The sequence below is a fragment of the Eubalaena glacialis genome, chromosome 11 (genome assembly GCF_028564815.1).
Source record: "Eubalaena glacialis isolate mEubGla1 chromosome 11, mEubGla1.1.hap2.+ XY, whole genome shotgun sequence".
NCBI lineage: Eukaryota > Metazoa > Chordata > Mammalia > Artiodactyla > Balaenidae > Eubalaena > Eubalaena glacialis.
The window spans coordinates 4,433,606-4,458,105 of record NC_083726.1 but is presented as its reverse complement, the minus strand read 5'-3'; the positions used below and the strand labels follow the sequence as shown (position 1 = coordinate 4,458,105).

Genomic DNA, 24,500 nt, shown 5'->3' with positions numbered 1-24,500 from the left:
CCATATGATCATCTCAATAGATGCAGAAAAAGCTTTTGACAAAATTCAACACCTATTTATGATAAAAACTCTCCAGAAAGTGGGCAGAGAGGGAACCTACCTCAACATAATAAAGGCCATATACCACAAACCCACAGCAAACATCATTCTCAATGGTGAAAAACTGAAAGCATTTCCTCTAAGATCAGGAAGAAGACAAGGATGTCTACTCTCACCACTATTATTCAATATAGTTTTGGAAGTCCTAGCCACGGCAATCAGAGAAGAAAAAGAAATACAAATTGGAAAAGAAGAAGTAAAACTGTCACTGTTTGCAGATGACATGATACTATACATAGAGAATCCTAAAGATGCCACCAGAAAACTACTAGAGCTAATCAATGAATTTGGTAAAGTTGCAGGATACAAAAGTAATGCACAGAAATCTCTTGCATCCCTATACACTAATGATGAAAAATCTGAAAGAGAAATTAAGGAAACACTCCCATTTACCATTGCAACAAAAAGAATAAAATACCTAGGAATAAACCTACCTAGGGAGACAAAAGACCTGTATGCAGAAAAATATAAGACACTGATGAAAGAAATTAAAGATGATACCAACAGATGGAGAGATATACCATGTTCTTGGATTGGAAGAATCAATATTGTGAAAATGACTATACTACCCAAAGCAATCTACAGATTCAGTGCAATCCCTATCAAATTACCAATGGCAATTTTTACGGAACTAGAACAAAAAAACCTTAAAATTTGTATGGAGACACAAAAGACCCCGAATAGCCAAAGCAGTCTTGAGGGAAAAAAAACGGAGCTGGAGGAATCAGACTCCCTGACTTCAAACTATACTATACAAAGCTACAGTAATCAAGACAATATGGTACTGGCACAAAAACAGAAACATAGATCAATGGAACAAGATAGAAAGCCCAGAGATAAACCCACGCACCTATGGTCAACTAATCTATGACAAAGGAGGCAAGCATATACAGTGGAGAAAAGACAGTCTCTTCAATAAGTGGTGCTGGGAAAACTGGACAGCTACATGTAAAAGAATGAAATTAGAACATTCCCTAACACCATACACAAAAATAAACTCAAAAGGGATTAGAGGGCTTCCCTGGTGGCACAGTGGTTGAGAATCTGCCTGCCAATGCAGGGGACATGGGTTCGAGCCCTGGTCTGGGAAGATCCCACATGCCGTGGAGCAACTGGGCCCGTGAGCCACAACTACTGAGCCTGTGCATCTGGAGCCTGTGCTCCGCAACAAGAGAGGCCGCGACAGTGAGAGGCCCGCACACCACGATGAAGAGTGACCCCCGCTCGCCGCAACTAGAGACAGCCCTCTCACAGAAACGAAGACCCAACAGAGCCAAAAAAATAAATTAATTAATAAAAAAAAAAAAAAGGGATTAGAGACCTAAATATAAGACCAGACACTATAAAACTCTTAGAGGAAAACATAGGAAGAACACTCTTTGACATAAATCACAGCAAGATCTTTTTTGATCCACCTCCTAGAGTAACGGAAATAAAAACAAAAATAAACAAATGGGACCTAATGAAACTTAAAAGCTTTTGCACAGCAAAGGAAACCATAAACAAGACGAAAAGACAACCCTCAGAATGGGAGAAAATATTTGTAAACGAATCAACCGACAAAGGATTAATCTCCAAAATATATAAACAGCTCATGCAGCTCAATATTAAAAAACAAACAACCCAATCAAAAAATGGGCAGAAGACCTATATAGACATTTCTCCAAAGAAGACATACAGATGGCCAAGAAGCACATGAAAAGCTGCTCAACATCACTAATTATTAGAGAAATGCAAATCAAAACTACAATGAGGTATCACCTCACACCAGTTAGAATGGGCATCATCAGAAAATCTACAAACAAATGCTGGAGAGGGTGTGGAGAAAAGGGAACCCTCTTGCACTGTTGGTGGGAATGTAAATTGATACAGCCACTATGGAGAACAGTATGGAGGTTCCTTAAAAAACTAAAAATACAATTACCATATGATCCAGCAATCCCACCACTGGGCATATACCCAGAGAAAACCATAATTCAAAAAGACACATGCACCCCAATGTTCATTGCAGCACTATTTACAACAGCCAGGTCATGGAAGCAACCTAAATGCCCATCAACAGACGAATGGATAAAGAAGATGTGGTACATATACACAATGGACTATTACTCACCCATAAAAAGGAACGAAATTGGGTCACTTGTTGAGACGTGGATGGATCTAGAGACTGTCATACAGAGGGAAGTAAGTCAGAAAGAGAAAAACAAATATCGTATATTAACGCATATATGTGGAACCTAGAAAAATGGTACAGATGAACCGGTTTGCAGGGCAGAAATTGAGACACAGTTGTAGAGGACAAACGTATGGACACCAAGGGGGTAAAGCGGCGGGGGGGTGGGGGTGGTGGTGTGATGAACTGGGAGATTGGGGTTGACATGTATACACTGATGTGTATAAAATTGATGACTAATAAGAACCTGCTGTATAAAAACATAAATAAAATAAAATTCGAAAAAAAAATCCATGTGTCCATAATGATACCAACAACAAAAAAAGAAAAACTCACTTTCACTATTTGCCCTATTAAAACTCTTTTCTTTGAAAATACTAACTAAAAGGGGCACGCATTTATTCTGATTTTACAGTGCAAACTGCATTTTACGTTAATCAAATAACCCCAATTAATGAAGTAAAACTTTTTTTTTAAATAGGGGAATATCATCCAATGAATGTAGAAAGCATGACAGGATTAGAAAAACCTGGTTTTGCAAACCTGAATGAAATACTGACTCAGGCAAGATTATTAATTGGCATTAAAACCATTTGGGTAAATGGTTGATAGAGAATATTTGTATAATGCCAAAGTAACACTAGAACACTAGGCTAGAGAGAAAGGTTACAGCTAACTGTAGAATGGAGAGATCACTGTCACCACCCTAATCCAGGGGTCAATCTTAGCATCACCAGATATTATGTGATATAAGGTAATGTGAAGTACACAATAGCACCTAAAATGAAGTCTAGCCAAATATCTTCAATTTGAAACCATCAACTTTCTAGACATCTTCCAGTTCAGAAAAATAGAGGGGATAGAGGAACAAACTAAACTACATCATAAGGAAGCAATCAGACACATCTAAACATTCTATGGAAAAACGTTTTCAACCTTTTCAATGAGTCTGTTATAAATAAAAAAAAGAACTACGCTAAATTAATAGAGATCTAAGGGATATAACAATCAGATGCAATATGTGATTCTGGGATGGAAAATGGTTTGGTCAAAGAACACTATGGAGTAAACTGAGGAAATGTGAATTTGAGCTGTGCATCAGATAAAATGCACTAAGAAAGAAAGGTGAGGATAATTGTCTGAAAAGAGTGAGTTAGACAACAGTATGTACTGTATAACCTCATTTTCGTTAAAAAAAAAAAAAAAGTTTGCAAGGAAGAAGATCTACATGGACATGTCCTAAGGTATTACAATAGTACTCTCTGCATTGTGGGAATACGTTTTTAATTTTTTACTCGTTTATTTTCTAATTTTTTACAATTCATATATAGTGCTTTTGTAATAATAAAATATTATTTTTAAGAATTCAGCTGCCATTCTGGATTATCTAAAGTCATTTTTAAAACTAACATTTTTTTCCTGATAAGAACAGTAAACCATTCAATGTAGGGTTTTGGAAAACAGAAAAGTATTTTAAAAATCACCTGAAAAATCACCCCATCTGGAAAAAACTATTGATGGAAATGGATATTGAATTTTGTCAAATGCCTTCTCCTCAAAAAAATAAAATGAATCTTCTTTCTTGCAGGAACAAATGAAGATTACTGTGGCAGCAGTGTGCCACATGGATTAACGTAGGGTAAGACCAGAGGTTGGGAACTTAGCTAAAAGGTGACTGCATTAATCCAAGGAAGAAATGATGAGAGTGTGAAATAAAGTGATAGCAGTGGCAACAGAGGGAAGAGGACAAGGTTATTAAGGAGGCAGGACTGGAATGATGGGTAATGTATTGGCTGTGACAGGGAGAATTTATCAAGGATGATGGAGAATTTACTAAGGTAGCAGCCATATGAAACCCTGTGAGAAAGGCATTCTAAGTCCAAGGAACAGAAAATGCTAAAACCCAGAAATAGCAATGAGCTTGGCCTGTGTAAGGAAAGCTAAAAAAGCAATTCTGACCAGAGAACAGTAAATGTGGAGGAAGAGAATATTTGAGAAGAGAAACATACACGGGTCAGATTATAAAGGGCTTTGTGGATCATGGTAAGAAATATGGATTTTACTCCAAGTGCAGTGAGAATGCACTGCACAGAGACAAAAAAGGAAGCAGAAGGACCTGTTAGGAGATTATAGCGATAGTCCAAATGAGAGCTCTAGCAGCTTCAACTGTAATAGTGAAGAGTGGCAAGAAATAATTGGATTCAGGATGCATTTCAGAGGTAGAGTCATTAGGATTTATAGATGACTGGATGAGGAAAGTGGGGTGTAGAAGGTAAAAGGAGGAATCAAGAATTACTCTGGGGCTTCCCTGGTGGCACAGTGGTTGAGAATCTGCCTGCCAATGCAGGGGACACGGGTTCGAGCCCTGGTCTGGGAAGATCCCACATGCCGCGGAGCAACTAGGCCCGTGAGCCACAACTACTGAGCCTGCACGTCTGGAGCCTGTGCTCCGCAACAAGAGAGGCCGCGACAGTGAGAGGCCTGCGCACCGCGATGAAGAGTGGCCCCCACTTGCCACAACTGGAGAAAGCCCTCGCACAGAAACGAAGACCCAACACAGCCAGAAATAAATAAATAAATAAATAAATAAATAAATAATTTTTAAAAAAAAAGAATTACTCTGGCTTTCTGTCTGAATAAATGAGCAAATTGTGCCCTTTACTGAGCTGGTAAAGACCTAAAAAGGAACAGGTTTGTTGTTTGGTAGTGGTGGGGGAGAGGAAATTAACTACTCTTCCTGATTATATTGTTTTAGATGGCTACTAGAAATAGGAAACTAAATGCTAAATATTATAGGCTGGAAATATAATTTGGAAAATCAGTAGCTTAAGGATGGGACTGGATAAGACCACCTGGGGAAAGGAGGGAGAGATGAAATGTGGTCTACCTTGCCCCCTTGACAGCAAGGCCTTCCCATGACCAACTTCTTTAAAAACACCCCCAGCATTTCCTATTCCCCTTCCTTGTTTCTCTTTAAAACTTAATACTTTAATATTCTATATACTTTTCATATTTAGCTTGTTGTCTGTCTCTCTGCACTTGAATGTCAGTTCTATACAGGCAGGAATTTTTATATCATGTTCACTGATGAATCCCCAACAACCTAGAACAGTCCATGGCATATAGTAGGCACTCAATTATTTTTAAATGAATGAAATACTGCTGAAATGTCAAACAGGATGAGGACAAGGAACTAACCGCCGACTTTTATAAGATATAGCACAATAGTGACCTAGATAAGTGTCATTTCAGTAGACTTTGAGGCTGAGAACTGAATCAAGGGAGCTGAGAAGAGAATGGAACTACAGACAACGGTTTCAAAGAGTTTTGCTGTACTGATAAAAAAAAAAAAATGGGGCAATAGCCTAAGGAAACAGTGAGGTTCAAGGGATTTCCCCCCAAGCATTTCATTATAAAATTTTCAAACATACAAGAAAATTGAAAGAATTTCATAGTAAAAATCCATATATTTACCACTAAATTCTATAATTAACATTGTACTATACTTGCTTTTCACACATCCACTGATCCTCGATGTCCTGAGAGTGTTCATAAGGCATGTATGTATTTATGCCAATGAAAATTATCCAATAAGGGAGAAAGATACAATTCAAGAGAGAAAGATAATAATTACAAAAGCAAAGAACTAAGGAGGGGACAGGATCCAAAGCACAAGTGGAGAGGATGGCCTTAGACAGACTCAGGCACCCTTGTGGTAGTTCACTGATAAAAGTCCTTCAAAGTCTAACTTTTCTTTCCAGAAAGTTAAATATAAACTCTTCACTCTGGCAAGGACTTATCCAACAGAATTCCATTATACCCCACCACTTCCCCACATATGCACTATATTCTGGCCAATTTGGACTATTACCTGCCCCACAAATAGACTTTCACAAACCCCTGGAAAAATACTCTTTACGCTTTGAGCCCAGCTCAAATGCCAACTCCTCTAGAAAACCTTTCCTAATCTTCACCTCTTCCTGTCCAAAACTCCCCAAATCAGATGTTGTATTTTTCTTGTTTAAAGTTTCATAAACAGTGTTATCTGGCTTTCTATTTCAATTACTGTGTCATTTTCTTATACTCCCTATACCTTCAGAGCAGGAGCTGTCTTAATCTACACATCTTCTTCTGCTCCTAACATTATATATAGGCAACAACCATTTGCTGCATCTGAGTGGAAAACACGAATGTAAAATTAAAAATAAAAAATTTCTGCTACCCATAAAAAGCCCCAAATTAGATTTTATTGAAAACAAACAAGGGACTTCCCTGGTGGTCCAGTGGTTAAGACTCCATGCTTCCAATGCAGGGGGTGCGGGTTCGATCCCTGGTTGGGAAACTAAGATCCCACGTGCCATGTGGCGTGGCCAAAAAATTGAAAAAGTAAAAAAATTAAAAAATAAATAGATAAAAACGAACAAATGAGAACATGTCAAGTTTTGGCAGGTGGTGACAATAGAAAATTATTACAAAAAGTATGGCTAACTAAATTAAAGTATAACAGGAAATAAGCATGATGGGAAATTATCAATTGGTTTAACAAATTCTATCTGAATGTGCCAGTAACTCTGTAAGATTTTTAAAAATGATGATCTACCAACAAGTGTTCAAATGAACATAAATAGAATGTCACCCATTAAATCGGTCATGGATAAGTGCTATATTGAGTTTGGGCCTTCATATAGCAAAAAGAATGTGAACACTTCAGGCAAAATTCAAAAACAAGTAAACCAGAAATTTCTGTTGTGGAGAGATGGTATTGAAGACACTGCTGAAATGATCCACAACTGGCTTTACCCGGTTCTAAGCATAGTCTCTAGGATACCAGTGATTCTCTAGAGGGGAGCTGAGCTTCCAGGGCATGTGGATCTAGGGAGGGCAAGAGGATTTGTAAAGGCATTTTCACAATCACGTTAAGATATGTTGTTAATCACAAAAAGTATTTCTAAATTAGGAAAAGAAATAATATTATTTTGCAACTCGTCCGGCACTAGGTTACACAAGTTCAAAGCACGACTTTCACAGGGTCTTGAACGGTAACGGGCATGTAGTTCAAGTGGACTAAATGATGTTCAAGACGTCGCGCAGATACTCATTCCGAGTATTGCACTGTTTGGAGTTGCAAAATGTAACTGAGCAACCCTTCACATAATCACCAGTTAAAAGGTGAAAATCCCCTGGTGGTGGGCTCAGCAACTTCCCGATAAAAGAGTGGAGAAGATTAGTTACGGTAACAGTGCAGGAGTGATTCCAGTAATTATTTTTTCAATGTTTTCTGATAACAGAATGAAGTGAAAATGAGGAAATATATTACACAGAAGAGGCAAGGAAATCTTCAAATATGTGAATGCATCTAAGCTCAGGTATTCTTTCGTATACACTAAGTGCAAAAGAAAACCTTCAACAGCAGCTGTTTTTATGAGGCAACAGAAATTTCACAACAGTTCCACAATAATTATATTCCAGATTTGGTGTGCAGGGAAAGCACACATTCAAGTGGCCTATTCATGTCTGTCAAATAAATTGATTTACCGAGGCTAAGAAAGGAAAGCTGGGCTAAGAGAGCCAAACCGGAGACTCCAGATTTCAGAAGACTCTCCAGGTCACTGTCCTTTGAGGCCCCACTCCACCTGCTCTGCTCATCACCCCACTGTTTCCCATCACGGAGCCAAAGGGCGCCTGGCCAGGCCCCAACTCCAGTCCAGACTCTGCCACTTACTGGGCAACCTTGGAAAGTCATCTGGCCCCTCTGAACCTCAGTGTCCTGCACTGTAAAATGGGGATCATACCCATTTGTGAGGATTAAACAAAAAGAGCGGGGCCAGGAACTCAGGAATAAGTTCAACAAACGCGGCCATTTTCACAATATTCCTGCGAAGCTTCCTTAGATCCAAATGGTTGTTCGGGCTCCTTGGAACCAATGACTTCCTCCCGATCTCGCTCCCACTTAATCTTTTTGGATGAGAAAGGGAAGGGGATGGAGAGGAGAGGTGACCAAAGCGGAGGGCAGAAGCAGCCCACGGGGGGGGGGGGGGGGCGGGGGGAGGAGAGGAGGGTCCAGGGTGGAACCTCTCGGGTGGGGGGTAGGGCGGGGGTCTGGCCTGCGGTGCTGTCCGAGGGCCGGGGGTCCGGGGCAGAGGGCGGGGCGCAGGCCCCTGGGGGTGTCGTCCGAGGGTCGGGGGTCCGGGGCAGAGGGCGAGGCGCAGGCCCCTGGGGGTGTCGTCCGAGGGTCGGGGGTCCGGGGCAGAGGGCGAGGCGCAGGCCCCTGGGGGTGCTGTCCGAGGGCCGGGGGTCCGGGGCAGAGGGCGGGGCGCAGGCCCCTGGGGGTGTCGTCCGAGGGTCGGGGGTCCGGGGCAGAGGGCGAGGCGCAGGCCCCTGCGGGTGTCGTCCGAGGGTCGGGGGTCCGGGGCAGAGGGCGAGGCGCAGGCCCCTGCGGGTGTCGTCCGAGGGTCGGGGGTCCGGGGCAGAGGGCGAGGCGCAGGCCCCTGGGGGTGTCGTCCGAGGGTCGGGGGTCCGGGGCAGAGGGCGAGGCGCAGGCCCCTGCGGGTGTCGTCCGAGGGTCGGGGGTCCGGGGCAGAGGGCGAGGCGCAGGCCCCTGGGGGTGTCGTCCGAGGGTCGGGGGTCCGGGGCAGAGGGTGAGGGTCAGCCTAGAGTGGACGGCGAGCAGCGGCTCCCTGCCACCTCCAACCCGCCCTGGGCGGAGTCTGAGGGTCGCCTCCCACTCCATCCCCCGTTCCCGGGGTGGACAGCGAGGGTCGAGCCCGAGTCCAGGCCGCGAGGCCACCCTCACGTCCCCTCAGGCGGGAAGAGGCCTGGACGACCGCGGCGGGCGGGGGCGTTCTAGGTCCCAAGTTACCGGAGCCGTTGGGGCCAATGATGCAGGTGAACCTCCTGAAGGGGCCTATGACCTGGCTGCCCCGCCACGACTTGAAGTTCTCCACAAACAGCAGCTCCAAACGACCCATGGCTGCGCCCTCCACTCCTCAGCCGCGTTCTCACACGCCGGCCAGAAAAGCGCGGGAAGGGCCTCGTGCTGTCTCGCGAGAGGAAGGCGAGAACACGGGCGAGCCCTGCGCTGTTTCTTAGCAACCGAAGTTGTTTACGTTTCCGAGGAACCGGGTCTTCTCGCCTCTGGCGCGGTGGGAGAAGGCCGGACTGAGAGCCTCTGGAGCAGGCTCGGATCCCACCAGCCCAACCTCCTAGGGAGCCAGCCTCGATTGGCTTGAGCTTGTTTTATGTTTGTTGTCTTTTCTTTTAATCTCACAAGTTTTAAAAACCTCTTAGAATTTCTTGGCGATTCGCAGTCATGGAGGTAGAGCAGCCCAAGGACCTGGAGGAGGGCTTCGGCCTGGCCAAAAGGAGATATGCGGAGCTGCGCAGGCAGAAACGGATCTTCAATGCCAGGAACAGGATCATCGGGGTGAGATCCTCCAGCCCGGAAGGGAAAGGGGCCAGGAGGGAATGTGGAGGAGCGGCTGGGGGGCGAGTGAGGCGGGCGGCGGGAAACAAGAGGAGATGAACCCTTGGAATGAAACTTTTGATTCAGGCACCGCTGCAGACGGCTGCAGGCTTTGCCGGGAAGATTTGTTCCATGTATTGACTTTGCTGAGGATGGGAGAGACCTTAACAGACCAAATAATGCCCCCTGTCCCTTGCCAGACAGGCAAATTGAGTCCTGCAGCGGGGAGAGAGCTTGCCTGAAGTTAATGGCCAGAGACTGGAACGCGATTCTCCTCTCTCTGAGCCGGATTTTCTACATTGCCAGGAATTCCCTCCAGTCCGTTCATTTGACAAATGCCAGTGGAGTTCCTATTTTGTGGCAAGCCTGAGCTGGGCCCAGGAGATGAGGAACAAGGCAATACTTGACCTTGAGGAGTTCATAGTCCAGAGTGGAAGAGGCAGGCATTAAAATGGTCACATTATAACGCAGTGGAGTCAGTGCTGTGAGGGAGGCGAGCAAAGGCTGCCAGGGAGCACCAACGGGGGCTGGGAGAGGAAATCAGAGAGGACTCCCCAGAGGAGGTGATGCCTAAGCAGTGTTCTGAGGATGAGGATCTATTGACTGAGAAGGGGAGAAGGAAGCTCTGGGGAAATTTAAGACAGGCTGAAGAACCAGCTATAAGCAAAAGCATCCGGGTATGACAAGATTTGGCTTACAGTAGGATTGTTATCAACTGAATCAAATTATCTGGCTCTAATTCCCTTTGTTTTCCTTTCCCAGGGAGACGCAGAAGCCTGGGATGTTCAGGTTTGTGACCAGAAGATAAAAGAAGCAACTGAAAAAGCTAGACAGGAAACCTTTGGTGAGCATTCCCTGAATGGCCATCTAGCGGTTCAGGGCTGTGTGCCTTTAGACCCCAGTTCACATTTCCTCACATATGTAAAAACTTGCAATTTTCATGCTCTTCCTCCTTTTAAAACTTCACAATTTCTTGTGCTCAATTAACTTAATGCACTGATGCTTCCTCACTTAAAAGAAAAACAGCTATTGAATTCTATGTGAGCTGTAGGAAATATATTGTGAGGATAAATGTATGTTTTTCTCTGTTTTCTTAAAAAACTGGGTATGAAAATCTTTAAACACACACATTTTCTGCCAAAAAGTTCAAGACCTTCTACCGGGGACAGCTGTTTACAGTAGCCTGAGCTCATACCCCCGAGCTGACTCAGAACCAGATATGGTTCAAATAATAGTGTTCTGGCTCTTAGATCAAATACTCAAATAGTATTCCTTTTCCCCCATCATGTCTAGCAATTTCTTTTAAAGCACTATAAGCATTTTTTAAATAGAAAAAAGCAGGGTACAAAATTGTATATACAGTGGGTTATCAATTAAGTTTAAATACATATATAAATATAAGTTTTAAAATACATAAAAATATGCTTAGAAAAAGACAGAAAGGAAATATACCAAAATGTCAGCAGTGGTAAAGTTGGAGTGATGGCATGATGAGTGAAATTGATTTTCTTCTTTATACTGTTTCATATTTTCTAAACCTTTTACCTTTTAAAATTCCAGCTTAAAGTAATTCAAACCTGTGATAAACCATAATGGAAAAGAATATGAAAAAGAATATATGTATGTATAAATGAATCAATCACTTTGGTGTACAGCAGAAACTAACACAACATTGTAAGTCAACCATACTTCAATAAAATTTTTTTTTTTAAAAGTAATTCAAACGTACAAAAACGACGTGACAGACATATACATACCCACCACCAGACTAGATATGAACATTTTGCCAAACGGGCTTTAGGTATCTTAAGAATGCTTTTTGAAAATTAAATGTTATACAGACATAGCTAAAGCTCTCCCCCACCTTACCATTTTCCTCTTCTTCCCTTCTCAGAGGTGTGATCATTCCCATGCATGTTTTTGTACTTGTACTATTTAGGTATGTACATCCATGACAATATAAAATTTGTGTGTGTGTTTTAAAATTTTACATAAATGATGTTATATTGAATGTATCCTTTTGCAACATTTAAAAAATTCAACAATCTATTTTTGGAATTTATAGGTGATCTACATACAGAATATTCATTTTAATTGCTTTATGATATTTTGTCATATGAATTTTAACCACAATTTTTTTATTCCTCTACTGGTGGCTGATTTATATTTTTTCCAGTTTTTTAAAATAATTGCAAACAATGTTAATGACTGTCCTGCATTATGTCCCAATGTTCATGTCCCTGGTGTACCTAGAAATGGAATTGATAGGTCATAGTATGTGCATGTTTTCAGTTTTACGGGATGTTGGCAAATTGCTTTCCAAAGTTATAAAAGTACCAAGTTACACTCCCACAAGCAGTAAACGAGAAATCTTTGTTTCCTCACATCCTTACTAATACCTGCTATTATTCGCATTTGAAATGTTTCTCCAATTCATTGGATGTTTCCCATCTTGTAAGGTTGATGATCTTTTCACAAGTTTAGTGATCATTCAGGTTTCTTTATATTGATTTGCCTTTTCCTCTCCTTGGCCCCCTTTTTGGTTAGGTTGTTTATTGTTTTTTTTTTAAGTTGATTTGTAGGTGCTTTTTAAATATTCAGAATACTAATCCTTTAATGGTTGTGTTAACTTTTTGGAAGGTTGGATTACTTTTAGAATCACTAAAAATCATTTTTTAAGTGGATTTGATCTTGGAGAGGCAGCAGTAAGTGGTGGCGTGAAGCAAGATCTTAATTCCCTGCCCAGGAACTGAACCTGGGGAGCTTGGATGAAAACCAGGAATCCTAGCCACCACACCCCCTGGCTCTTGACCCCAGTGAAAAATGCATTTCTCACAGAGGCAAAAACTGTAAAAACAGGTACAAAGTTTATTATTAGAGACACAGTACAACAAGTGGGAGAGCACACAGAGAAACAGTTTGTCTAGTTAAGACAGAAGCAGAGCAGAGATGCACACCCGGAGAGGAAAGGTGTGGGCGTCCCCCCCAATGAGGAGGAGCCCAGTAAAGAGGCGGTGAAGTCATTCATATAGGGCAGTTCTTCCGGGTCTCTGTTTACCTTTGGCCAATTACCTGGCTTCTTTTTCCACACGTGACCTGCCCTAGGACCCTCCCCAGCAGGCGTGCGCAAATTTTTTTCCAAGATGGGATTTCAGCCCAGAGGCCTATGGGACGGCCTTAGCATCACCTGTTATGGGGTGGTGCCCCCTTCTTTTTGACCCCCAAGGAGCCTTTCTGCGCATGTGCAATGTCTCCCTTGCCCCAAGGATGGGAAATATGTGACCTCTTGATCCTTTACCCAAACAAAGGTTAGCCCCTCTCTGTTCCTGCCACGACTGTTATCTTCAGGCATCCTCAGGAGACAAAGCCTGGCTATTTACCTTGTTTCTGTTGTTACTTCCATTTCGGAGAGCAAACAGGAGGCTGATTTTAAATGTCTAACCTGGAGCCCATCTATGTCCTAATGCAAACAGGAGACTAGTTGTAAGTGTCTGGCCCGAAGCCCACTTTTTCCTGCTCCATGAAATGTACACGGGAGGCCAGTTGTAAATGCCTAGCTTGGGGCCCATCTATCTCCTGCCTCAGATTCAAATTTATGTCTTTCCTCTGAATCTTAAGCTGAGGGATATGCTGTATCTCTTCTAGCTGCTGAAATGAGGCAAAATGACAAGATCGCATGCATATCAGAAGACCGGGAAAGGAGAGATAGGAAAAATCTCTGTAAAGCTATCAATGATTTCCAACAGAGCTTTCAGAAGCCAGAAACTCGCCGTGAATTTGACCTCTCCGACCCCCTAGCCCTTAAGAAAGATCTTCCAGCCCGGCAGTCAGATAATGATGCTCGGAATACAATATCAGGAATGCAGAAATTCATGGGAGAGGATTTAAACTTCTATCAGAGGAAGAAATTCCAAGAGGAACAAAACAGGGAATGGTCCTTGCAACAGCAAAGGGAATGGAAGATCGCCCGCGCCAACCAAAAATGCGCAGGTAATGGAACAAAAAAGACAAATGGGTCTCAATACTTTCTTCAACAAATCAATCCCCCCCCCTTTTTTTTTTTCTTGTTTCATTTTGTCTTTTAAGTCTTACTAATATGCTACTTTGGCCATGTGGCCAAAAAAAGAGACATGAGAACCCGGGTTCCAGGATTTAAACATCTTCAGCCACGTGCCCGTCACGCAGGAAACACCTTCTGAGCTTGTGCTCTGTCCGGGCCCCAGGGGGATGCTGGAGTTCAGGGTAACTCAGCATCGGTCCCGGCCCTCAGTGTGTGGGCCAAGACATAGGTCCAGCCTATATCAGTTCGTGTCCAGTAAGAAACTCTGATCATCCCCTGAACCTGACCGTCCACCTCCATCAATGGGAGCTCTGTTCCTCTAGTTGCCCAGGCCCAAACCCAAGTCATCTTGACTCCTTCCTTCCCCTCAAATGCCACACGCAGTCCAGCAGCAAGTCATCCCAAATTCCAACCACCTTCACCATGTCCTCCACTACCACTCTGGACTAAGCAGCCAGCATCTCCCAACTGGATCACTGCAATAACCTCTAACTGGTCTCCCTGCTTCTGCCCTTGTCTCCCCATAGTCTTTTCTCAACCCAGCAGCCAGAATGATCCCGTTAAAAGTTAAGCTGGATCCTTTGCTCAAAACCAATAGCTTCTCAGTTTACCCAATACAAGCCAAATTTATTTCAAGGACCAACAAGTCTGACCTTACCTCCTGCTATGCTGCCCTCTAAACCCCTCTCCCCTGGTTCCACGGCAGACATTACCAATCCATAGCAGACATTACCAGGCCACAGTGGTGATTGCTAACACTGCCAGGCACCCACCTAAGAGCTTTACTTGAATTGACTCGTGTCAATCTCCCACAGCCTTCCGACGCACCCCCTTTCTTTGGATGGGGCCGTGATGAGAAACAGATACTCCGCAGGGTGCTCTGCACGTCTCGGAAGGATCTCCGGGCAGGCACGCAAGGTTTGATTGCGTTTTGCTTCCTTTCAGAGGATCTCTACCTGAAAACAAGGCTGCAGTTTGACGAAACAGCCAAGCATTTACAGAATCTGGAAAGCACCACCAGAAAGGCGGTTTGTGCAGCTGTGAAAGAATTCAACAAGAAGCAGGTGTACACCCCAGGCTCTGTCTGGAGGGGAAGACAAACACACAGCCACCTCCAGCCTCCTTGACTCATCAATGATAGCAAATCTTTTTAATCCCTGCAATAATCAGCTGCTCTTATTAGTCACTGTGTTCAACAACCCTTTCAGAGGGGCATGATTAACCCAATTTAATTGATAAAGAAACGGGCTCAGAATGGGGAATTGACGTTCTTTGGGATGCCTAAGTACTAATCTGATTTGCTTTGGCAGATTCAAATACTGGACTTCCAAATACCGCAAGTCCAGTATTCAAATCCCAGCCTGTCCAGCTGCAAAGCGTGGGCTTATGTAACGTAGTTGAGCTGCCCTCCTTGTGAACACCTGCTGTGTGTGGGCACCTCAAAAAGTGCCCTGTCCATTCATTACTAAAGAGAACTGGTAACACTGACAAATGTCTCTTAATCCGTCTCTTGACTTGACGGAGAAATAACTGCAGCCCAGAGAGGGCAGGTGACTTGCTCCAGGTCACACAGCCAGGGCCCGTTCCCTCCACCCATCATCCTCACATGAATAGGGATTTGGCCAGGAATTTATTTGTCCCTGGGGCTGAGGTTGCCGGGCAGTGGGAGCACCTTTTAGAAATCACCACTGCTGTGAATCACTTGGTTGGCTGTTCTTTGTGGCCCGCCGCCGTCCAAGGGTGACCAGGACCACACGGAGGGGTCCACAGCCCTGTCTTGGGGTGGGTGAGGCCAAGCCGAGGGGAGATGGCAGCCTACCAGGGGGAGGCAGCTCCCTGCTTTGGCAAATCACTGCAAACAAAGACGCGCAGCAATTATGCGCGCGACCAACAGGCAGTGATTCCCCGAGCCCAGTCCGCTCACCCAGCGTCTCCCAGGCAGCTGGGGGTCTGAGGGCCTCCCCACATCCACGCCTGACGAGTCTACACCTCCCCCCATCCCCGGTGCCCTTTAGCACATTCTTCCTTCAAGGGCCCCCAGTGAGACTTGCCAGCCTGTGCCTCAGTCCCACCGGGGTCACTCAGAGCATCTCCCTTAATATCTTGCCCTGCGCAGGCCTTGGAGTCAGCGGAAAAGAAAATTCAAGAGAAAAAACAAGACCAAGAGGACAACCTGGCCGAGATCTCCCACCTGCTGCGTGGGGACCTGCTCTCGGAGAATCCCCAGCAGGCAGCCAGCTCCTTCGGGCCCCATCGCGTGGTCCCCGACCGCTGGAAGGGCGTGAGCCGGGAGCAGCTGGGGCTCATCCGCCTGGGTCAGAAACAGCAAGTCCAGGAGAAGCTGGTGCCTGTCGCCCCACCACCCACCCCCCGAGCCCTCAGATGGGGCCCTGTGCTCCCTGCCACCTTCCTCAAGCATCTAGTTATAGCCACTGTCACGCTCGGCCCTAGAAGCTGCCCTCAAGGAGTCTGTGTTCTAGTGAGAGGAGGACAAGCGCTAGGGAGGGGAGGAGGCTGGGGAAGGGGCTGAGATTGCTGGGCGCGAGGAGGGTCATCATCGGGACCAATGGCTCTGGAACAAAGGGCTGAAGGTGGGCAGAGAGCCTTGCACGTGTCTGGGGAAAGGACGATCAGGCGGGGTGAAGAGCAAGGGCAAAGGCCTTGAGGAAGGGCCATCTTGACCTGTTCAGAGAAGGGAGGCGTCTGGTGGCTGGAGTGGAGGGAGGGGAGAGGGTGGGATGAGGTCCAAGAGGCAGAGGGTTGAGGGCCTGGCAGGCCACTGGGGAAGACTTTGCCTTTTTTGTGACCGAAATGGGGAGCTCTGGCGGGTTCTGAGCAGAGGAGAGACAGGATCTCACAGTTAACAGGATCCCTCCTGCCGCTGTGTTGAGGGTGGACTTAGGGGGATAAGGCGGGAAGGAGAGAGATCACGGGGGAGGCTGATGGTCAAGGTCAGAGATGGTGCTGGCTGAGGCCAGGGCGCTGGCAGCAGGGGTGCTGAGAAGTGGTCGGATTCTGGATGTATTTGGAAGTTAGAGCCAACAGAATTGGTTGAAGGGTTTGGCATGGCATATGAGAGACAGAGGAGTTAAGGATTACTCCAGGCATCCTGGCCTGAGCAACGAGAAGGAAGGAGTTGGCACTTACAGAGATGGGAAGATGGTGGGAGGAACAAGTCCAGGAGGGAAGTTCATGGGAGAATGGAAATCACAAGTGCAATTTTGGATATGTTGTGTGCAATGTTCTTTAGATATCTATATCTGCTAGGATTCAGCTGAAAATCCCAAATAACACCATCTTAAACAAAATAGAACTTTATCTCTTGCATGTAGACTAAATCCTTAAGAAAACAGCCCAGGGCTGGTATGGCAGCTCCACGACCATTGACTAAAGTTCTGCCATCCTCAGCACCTGGTTCCCACCTCTTAGTGCAAGATGGCTGCTCGAGCTCCAGTCATCATATGCATATTCCAGCTGGCAGGAAGAAGGAAGGGGGAAGAACGCTAAGGACACTTCCTAGAAGTTTCACAAGACATTTCCACTTACATTTCATTGGACAACTCAGTCACTAGGTTGCCCCTAACTATGAAGAAAAAATGTAGTATTTATTCCAGGCAGTGAAGTGCTGGTGATTCTTTTATTAAGGAAGAAGGAAAAAATGGCTACTGGTGGACAAGTTTTATTTTCTGACACAACTTCCAAGTAAAGCCCAGCAGGCAGCTGGATGTAGAGTCTGGGGCTCAGAATGAGATCTGGGCTGGAGACATAAACAGGAAGTCATCACTGCACTGAGAGTATTTAAAGCAGCGAACCTGGAGATCACAAAGGGAGTGAGTGTAGACAGAGGGACCCTCCCCTCCCACCCCCATCATTTATAAAGAGCAAAGTGGCCTGAGAAGGAGCAGCCAGAGAGGTAGGAGGGATGCAAGCAATGGTGAATTCAGAGGGAGCATGGGAACCCCTGGGTCAAACGCCACTGCTGGGCTGCCGACTGGATGCAGGACCCAGCACTGGGCAGTCACCTCTTTGGTGGAGGGGTGGCAGCCTGTCTAATGGGCTGGAGAGGGAACAGGCAGGAGGGCAAGGAGACAGCAAGTGCAGACAATACTTTCAAGGCACTCTGCTGTAAAGGGCGCAGAGAAATTCACCCCCAAGATCCTGAGCCATTGTCCCGGGGTGGGGCTGTGGCATCAGCACATTCTAGAAGTGACCAGAGGACCCCAGTGTCCAGCCAGGTGGTGCCACTGCCCACTGGTAGCGTCCCAGATGCAGAGGACCTGACACCCGTGGGCCCTGCTTACGGAGCCCTGGGCTGGGAGCCACTGTTGGAACTGAGACTCTGCTGTCCCTTCAGGCTCAGAGGACCAGCCAAGGCCTCCCAAGAGGGGGAATCAGCTGGGTCACCAGCATGATGGCAGGTGGGGCGGGGGTCCTCCTCTGATTTCCCGCATGACGTTGCTCACCTACCTGCCCCCTTCTGGGCCTCAGTTTCTCCATCTGTAAAATGAAAGGCCGGCTCCTAGAGACAATCCCCTGGGGCTCTTCTGCTGGGGACAGGCGGTGGTGAGTCACCTCTCCTCTCTCCAGAGGCTCCAGGAGGAAGAGCGCCAGCGAGACATGCACTGGGACCGGCAGAGGGTCCAGCGGGCTCGCGCCGCCTTGCTGTGTGATCGACAGCAGCAGTGCCAACAGCATGACCTGTGCAGGGCCCTGGACTGCAGCAACCTCAGCCTGGCCAAGGAGCAGCTTTCGCAGTCAGTGCCAGGCGGGGGCCTGGGCGGGAGCGGGGAGATGGGGGTACGGGTGGGGAGGGCAGGCAGAGGGGGCTGGGATCAGGTTAGGGTCAAGGGGGGCAGGTGGGAATTGGGGGCATCATCGAGGGAATCAGGCTCGGGGAAAGCGGGGGTAGGCGCTGGCCATGCAGGGCCCATAGAGCAGGCACCGTCCTTTCCTGGGCCCCTGGCTCACCCTCCCTGAATCCTTCCCACCCAAGGGCTCAGGACCCTCGGGGTATATTTCACCAGAGGCCCTGTAGCAGCAGTGGTTGGGGCTATAGCATAGCCTCCTGGTAAAGAGAAGGGGAAGAAGGACTCAGAGCTAAGAAGCCAGAAATTAAGTGCTAGGAAACCATCGGCCCCCACACAGACCAGGGATTGAAAATCCATTGTGCCCTCAACCTGTAAACACCCCTCCTTGGACGGTCCTCACCTGGGCACTGGCGGACCCCAGCAGGCTCGGACACGGGTGCTGGTGATGGAGTACACGGAGGGCACCAGGAATCCCGGGGAGGGCACCGGGTGGGCTTCCGGGAGGAGGCTGCATGGCTCAGACGTGGGGGAGGACAGTGCCAGCTGCCCACTGCAGGGAGGGCTCTCCGGGGAGAAGAAGGGGTTCCTGGGCTGCCAAGAACAAGTCTGGAGTCTCTTCTTCATTTCAGACAGGCCCCAGGAGTAGTTCAGAGTTCCAGCTACAGAAAATTTCAAATGCAGATCAGTAGGTGAATTTGTCACTAAAAAAAAAAAACAAACCCATTATTTATTTACTTATTTATCTATCTATTCATCAAGCTCTGGCTTGAACTCGGAGGGGATCCACCAGTATTTTTTCCAATGTCTGTTTATCGGTGGGTCCATCATTGGGGGCCTAAATAAGGAGAATTAAGAGAGAATCTCACAGAAATCAAATGGGATGAAATCAATGGGATTGTAAATGTCTTTACAATCATGGAATTCTAAGATATCCCCACATTTCACGTGTGCAGGTCCCTAAACTAATCAGCATTGACGAAATGCCCCCTTCCTCCCCCTTTAGCTCGTAGGGCTGGAATGCACTCTGTATCCTGGGGTTAACACACCAATTAAACAGTAGAATGTTTAGGAAGTCAGGCATTTCCTGATTTCTTTTTCTCCTTGTTTTATTATCAGGAAAAAATATATGAAGGAAATCTGTACAAATCATCCCACAGAAGATTATTTCGCACAATTTAATACAAGAAGTCGATAATGAAAAAGGCACCTTCTTTCCCTCTGAATCGTTTACCTATAAAGGGCAGTAACCTTGAAGAGTCCCATCTGTTAAAAAAAAAAGGCGCTCTTTGGTCCAGAAGTACTGTTGAACTTAATTTTTCCACCGTAGACAAAACTTGATTAAACCCCTTCCTGCATTTCTATGAGGAGTATTAGTGTCCGTTCAACTCAGCTCAGACTATTTCTAGAGCAGCTCTGGTGCTGTAGATACAGGGATGAAAGCCTGCGTATTAGACTCTAGGTTCAGCTGGTGCAATCGCCAATACTCACGGGCATCATTTTAACCGCTTCACGTGGAATTAACTAATTTGGTTCTCACAGCAGCCCGGGGTGGGTATTTTTATTACTCGCATTCTCCAGGTGAAGAGCCTGAGCTATAGACACGTTAAGTGACTTGCCCAAGGTCATGCTGACGGGACGTGGTGGACCTGGGGTTGAACCCAGGGTGTCTGGCTCTCAACCACTTCTCTCTCCTGGCTCCCGGTAACAAGACCCAAAACACGAGTGGCCAAGTTTATTTCCTCCTCTCGTCAGAGCCCCAGCTGAGCAGTGCTCCCTCATTGCTCTGCCATCTTGCATCCTGTGGTTCTGGAATGCTGTTCCAGCTCCCACCATCCTATCACATTCAGGCCAGCAGGCAGGAGAAAACAGGAAGGAAGGGGGTGGGTGAACGCAGCACAGCAGCAAGGCCTTGGCTCAGGAAGTATACATTTCACCTCTGCTCACACCCTATTGGTCAGAATTTAGTCATGTGACCATGCCTCGCTGCGGTGGAGGCTGGGGAGCCTTGCTGGCTAACCACGTGACAGGCAATATTCCACAATGGTATAAAAGATGGAAGAACACAGAGTGGGGGACGACTAGCAGTCTGCGGAGTCTTGAACCATGCTTTGGAATTTGCCAGTAAGGAGGTGAAGGGAGGCAATTTACACGGGGGGAAGGGGAGAGTATGTCCAGCACTAACGGGGTCACTAGCTCCCAGGCCCAGATGACTGGGTCCCGACCAGTTACCTCTGCCTTCTCCGTGTAGGCTTCTTGCAGAAACATATACATATGGCCAGTGACAAGTGGCAGCTCTTGGTGGCACTTCATCATTAGCCAAGGTGGAGCGGGATACACCAGTGCTGGCTGCTTAGCCCACATCCCTCTTCTTCTAAACACTTTCTCCCCCGCTGGAAACGCTTCACTGGCTGATGTTTAACCAGAGCCTGAGGATTGGCAGGGTTTTCCCAGGTGGATTAGTTGGAGCTGAACATCCTTTAGGGAAGCATGTTGAGGGTGTATAGTTTCCTGGAACTATCATAACAAAGTACCACACATTGGGGGGCTTAAACAACAGAAATGTACAGTTCCTCACAGCTCTGGAGGCCAGAATCCGAGACCAAGGTGTCGACAGGGCTGGTTCCTTCTGAGGGCCTTGCAGGAGAACCTGTTCCTGGCCTGTCTCTCAGCTTCTGGAAATTTGCTGATGACCTTTGGTGTTCCTTGGCTTGTAGATGCATCACCCACATCTATGCCTTCATTTTCACATGGCATTCTCATCCCCTGTGTGTCTGCGTCCCAATTTTCCCTGTTCATAAGGACACTAGCCATATTTGATTAGGGTTCAGCTTAATGACTTTACCTAAACTATATCTACAATGACCTTATTTATAAGATCACATTCTGAGGTACTGGAAGTTAGGAATCCAATATACCTTTTTTTGGGGGGGGAAGGGCACAATTCAACCCTTAATGAGGGGAATGCAGAGGGGCACCTGCCCGCTTGCTTGCCAGGATAATCCCATTGAGAATGTTGTTGCCCAGGCTGAACAAGCCACGCTTCGGGGAGGGCCCTGGATGAGTGACACCCTGTGTAGATTGTTAATCCTCCTGCAGTTGGGCAGGGAGATAAAGTGAGTGATGGGAGGTGATGTCAGTTCATTCAGTGCACATTGAGTGCTCTTCAAATCCTGGACGCTGTGCCAGGCCCTGGGCTAGGATCTCTCACAGTCTAGTGGGAGACCCATTTATGGAAGTAGGTCCTTGCACAGGAGTGGGAGGTGCAATCATACACCGGGCTGCTGGGCACAGGCTAGGAGGGAGATGGCGCTAGGAGGACCCTGCAGTCGTCAGTAATACCAGTTATGTGCCTGGAATCACAGGCCCAAGGTGGAGAGGCTTGCTTTGACTCTGAATTTCGCATCTTTTTTTTTTTAATTAATTTTTATCGGAGTATAGTTGCTTCACAATGTTGTGCTTTTGCTGTACAGCAAAGTGAATCAGCTACATATACATATATACCGTCTTCTTTGGATTTCCTTCCCATTTAGGTCACCACAGAGCATTGAGTAGAGTTGAATTTCGCATCATTACAAAAAATACTCCGAAAGGAAGGCGAGGCGCGAAACCCTGACATTTGCTTGCTTTAAGTGCGCCCTCTGCTGGTGACCAGTAGCACAACACATTCCCCGTGGTTCTCAGGCAGGAAAATGAATGAACCCCAGGGATTAATTCAACTAATTCAACTACCGCATCCCAGGCCCAGTGCTGGGTAGGTTGTTGCAACACCCGTGCATCCCTGGATGTTGTGATTGCCGTCCTGCCGAGAGAAGACAAAAGAAGGGAGGTTGAGTAACTTGCCTCCACCTGGAAGGCAGAGCCAGGTTCCAGGTGTGGGACCCTCTCCATGGCTCCTCTGAATGGCCCCATTACGATTTTACAGACACACACACTCCAGAGGGTTTTGTTTTGTTTCTTGGTTTTTCACTTTTTTCCCCAACATTTATCATGAAAAATGTCACACATACAGAAAAATTGAAATCATTATACAATACACTCACACACCTACTACCTAGATTCTACAATTAATATTTTGCTAATATTTGCTTCATTGTCTATCTCTCCACAAACTGGCTTTTAAAAATTCCAGTTATCGGGGAGGGGGGAAGGGTAAGCTGAGACGAAGTGAGAGAGTGGCATGGACATATATACACTATAGATAAAATAGATAGCTAGTGGGAAGCAGCTGCATAGCACAGGGAGATCACCTCGGTGCTTTGTGACCACCTAGAGGGGTGGGATAGGGAGGGTGGGAGGGAGACACAATAGGGAGGGGACATGGGGATATATGTATATGTATAGCTGATTCACTTTGTTATAAAGCAGAAACTAACACACCATTGTAAAGTAATTATACTCCAATAAAGATGTTTAAAAAAAAAGAATATTTGATCTAATAAAATCACTCTGAACTTAAAAAATATATTAAAAAATTAAAAAAATTAAAATTCCAGTTATATGATGCTTACAAAAGACACATCTAAAACAAAACAGCACAGAAAAGTTAAAATAAGAGGATTCAAAAGTCATTTGACTTTATCCAAATAAGTTGAAAACCTATGTCCACACAAAACCCTGCACATGAATATTTACAGTGGCTTTATTCATACTTGCCAAAACTTGGAAGTGACCAAGATGTCCTTCAGTAGGGGAATGGATAAACAAACAGCGGTACAGCCATACAGTGGGATATTATTCTTTGCTCAAAAGAAGTAAACTATCAAACCATGAAAAGACATGGAGGAACCTTAAATGCATATCACTGAGTGATAGAAGCCAATCTGAGAAGCCTGCAGACTGTATGATTCCAACTTTATGACATTCTGGAAAAGGCAAAGCTGTGAAGACAGTAAAAAGATCAATATATGCCAGGGATTTGGGGTGGGGGGGTGGGTGTGGTAAATAAAGGGAGCACAGAGGATTTTTAGGGCAGCAAAACTATTTTGTATGATGCTACAATGGTGGATACAGGTCATTATACATTTGTCTAAACCCATAGAACGTATGACACAAAGAGCAAGCCCTAATTAAACTATGGACTTGAGTTAATAATGATGTTTCACTATTGACTCATTAATTTATACAAATGTGCTACACTAAAGCTAGGTGTTAGTAACATGGGAAACTGGGGAGTGGGGAAGTAGGTATATGGGAACTCTCTGAACTTTCCACTCAATTTTTCTGTAAACCTAAAAAATAAAGTCTAATTTATAAAAAATTAGACTCTAAAAAATAAAGTCTAATTTATAAAAAAAGAAGAAGCCATGGAATACAGAAATGCTGTCACGGAGGTGCTGCCACAGAGGGGGGAGGTCTAGTACATGTTGGGAATTAGGAGCAAAAGAAATATTAAACTAAATGCACAAAGTATACGGTGCAGCCATGTCTAGACACCATGTTGTATCTGGATAATTTTTGTGCCAATAAATGACATCAGAATTAAAAAAAAAAAATAGAAGAAGCCATAAAATAGCTAGGAAGGGGAAAAAAGTCACTTACACATTGTTCTTTATCTTTATTCTGAGTTCAAGTTCTAGTGTTCAGAATGATGGAGGGAAAAACTGAAAAATGAAGGATTAGCCCTATGCTAAATAATTCAAGGATTCTCCTTTGTAGCCTCTGTGTTACTCCTGGCCTTGCCAGTCTGTTCTAGTTGAGTATGTGGAAACTGAATTCATTTGCAGACTAGGGGGTATAATCCTAGAACCGAATTCCTTTGTCTATCCTCTTATCCCTACTTTACAGATGGCCCAACAGAGAAAAAGCACATGCAGCGTTTCATGATTGCATAATGTAGAAGTGAACTGTGCACCTTTATTCCTGTCTAGGGCCCACTGCCCTGTTCCTCCTTTGTCCTAG

General features: G+C 45.7%; 2 protein-coding genes across 3 annotated transcripts in view; one reads left to right on the top strand and one right to left on the bottom strand.

Annotated features, from left to right (window-relative positions):
- The window catches only part of SMC1B (structural maintenance of chromosomes 1B), a 91,918-nt gene extending 82,678 nt beyond the window's left edge, over window positions 1-9,240 (bottom strand). For both annotated transcript variants that reach the window (XM_061205436.1, XM_061205437.1), the window contains exon 1: window positions 9,132-9,240. In XM_061205436.1, coding sequence (XP_061061419.1) covers window positions 9,132-9,240 — 109 coding nt within the window. The remainder of the gene's footprint in view (window positions 1-9,131) is intronic.
- Window positions 9,241-9,581: 341 nt separating this feature from the next.
- Window positions 9,582-19,797, top strand: RIBC2 (RIB43A domain with coiled-coils 2). Its single transcript, XM_061205909.1, has 7 exons — window positions 9,582-9,695; window positions 10,497-10,578; window positions 13,380-13,724; window positions 14,740-14,858; window positions 15,911-16,138; window positions 18,382-18,548; window positions 19,719-19,797. Exons 1-7 carry the CDS (start codon window positions 9,582-9,584, stop codon window positions 19,795-19,797), a joined length of 1,134 nt encoding a protein of 377 aa, XP_061061892.1.
- Window positions 19,798-24,500: the final 4,703 nt, after the last annotated feature.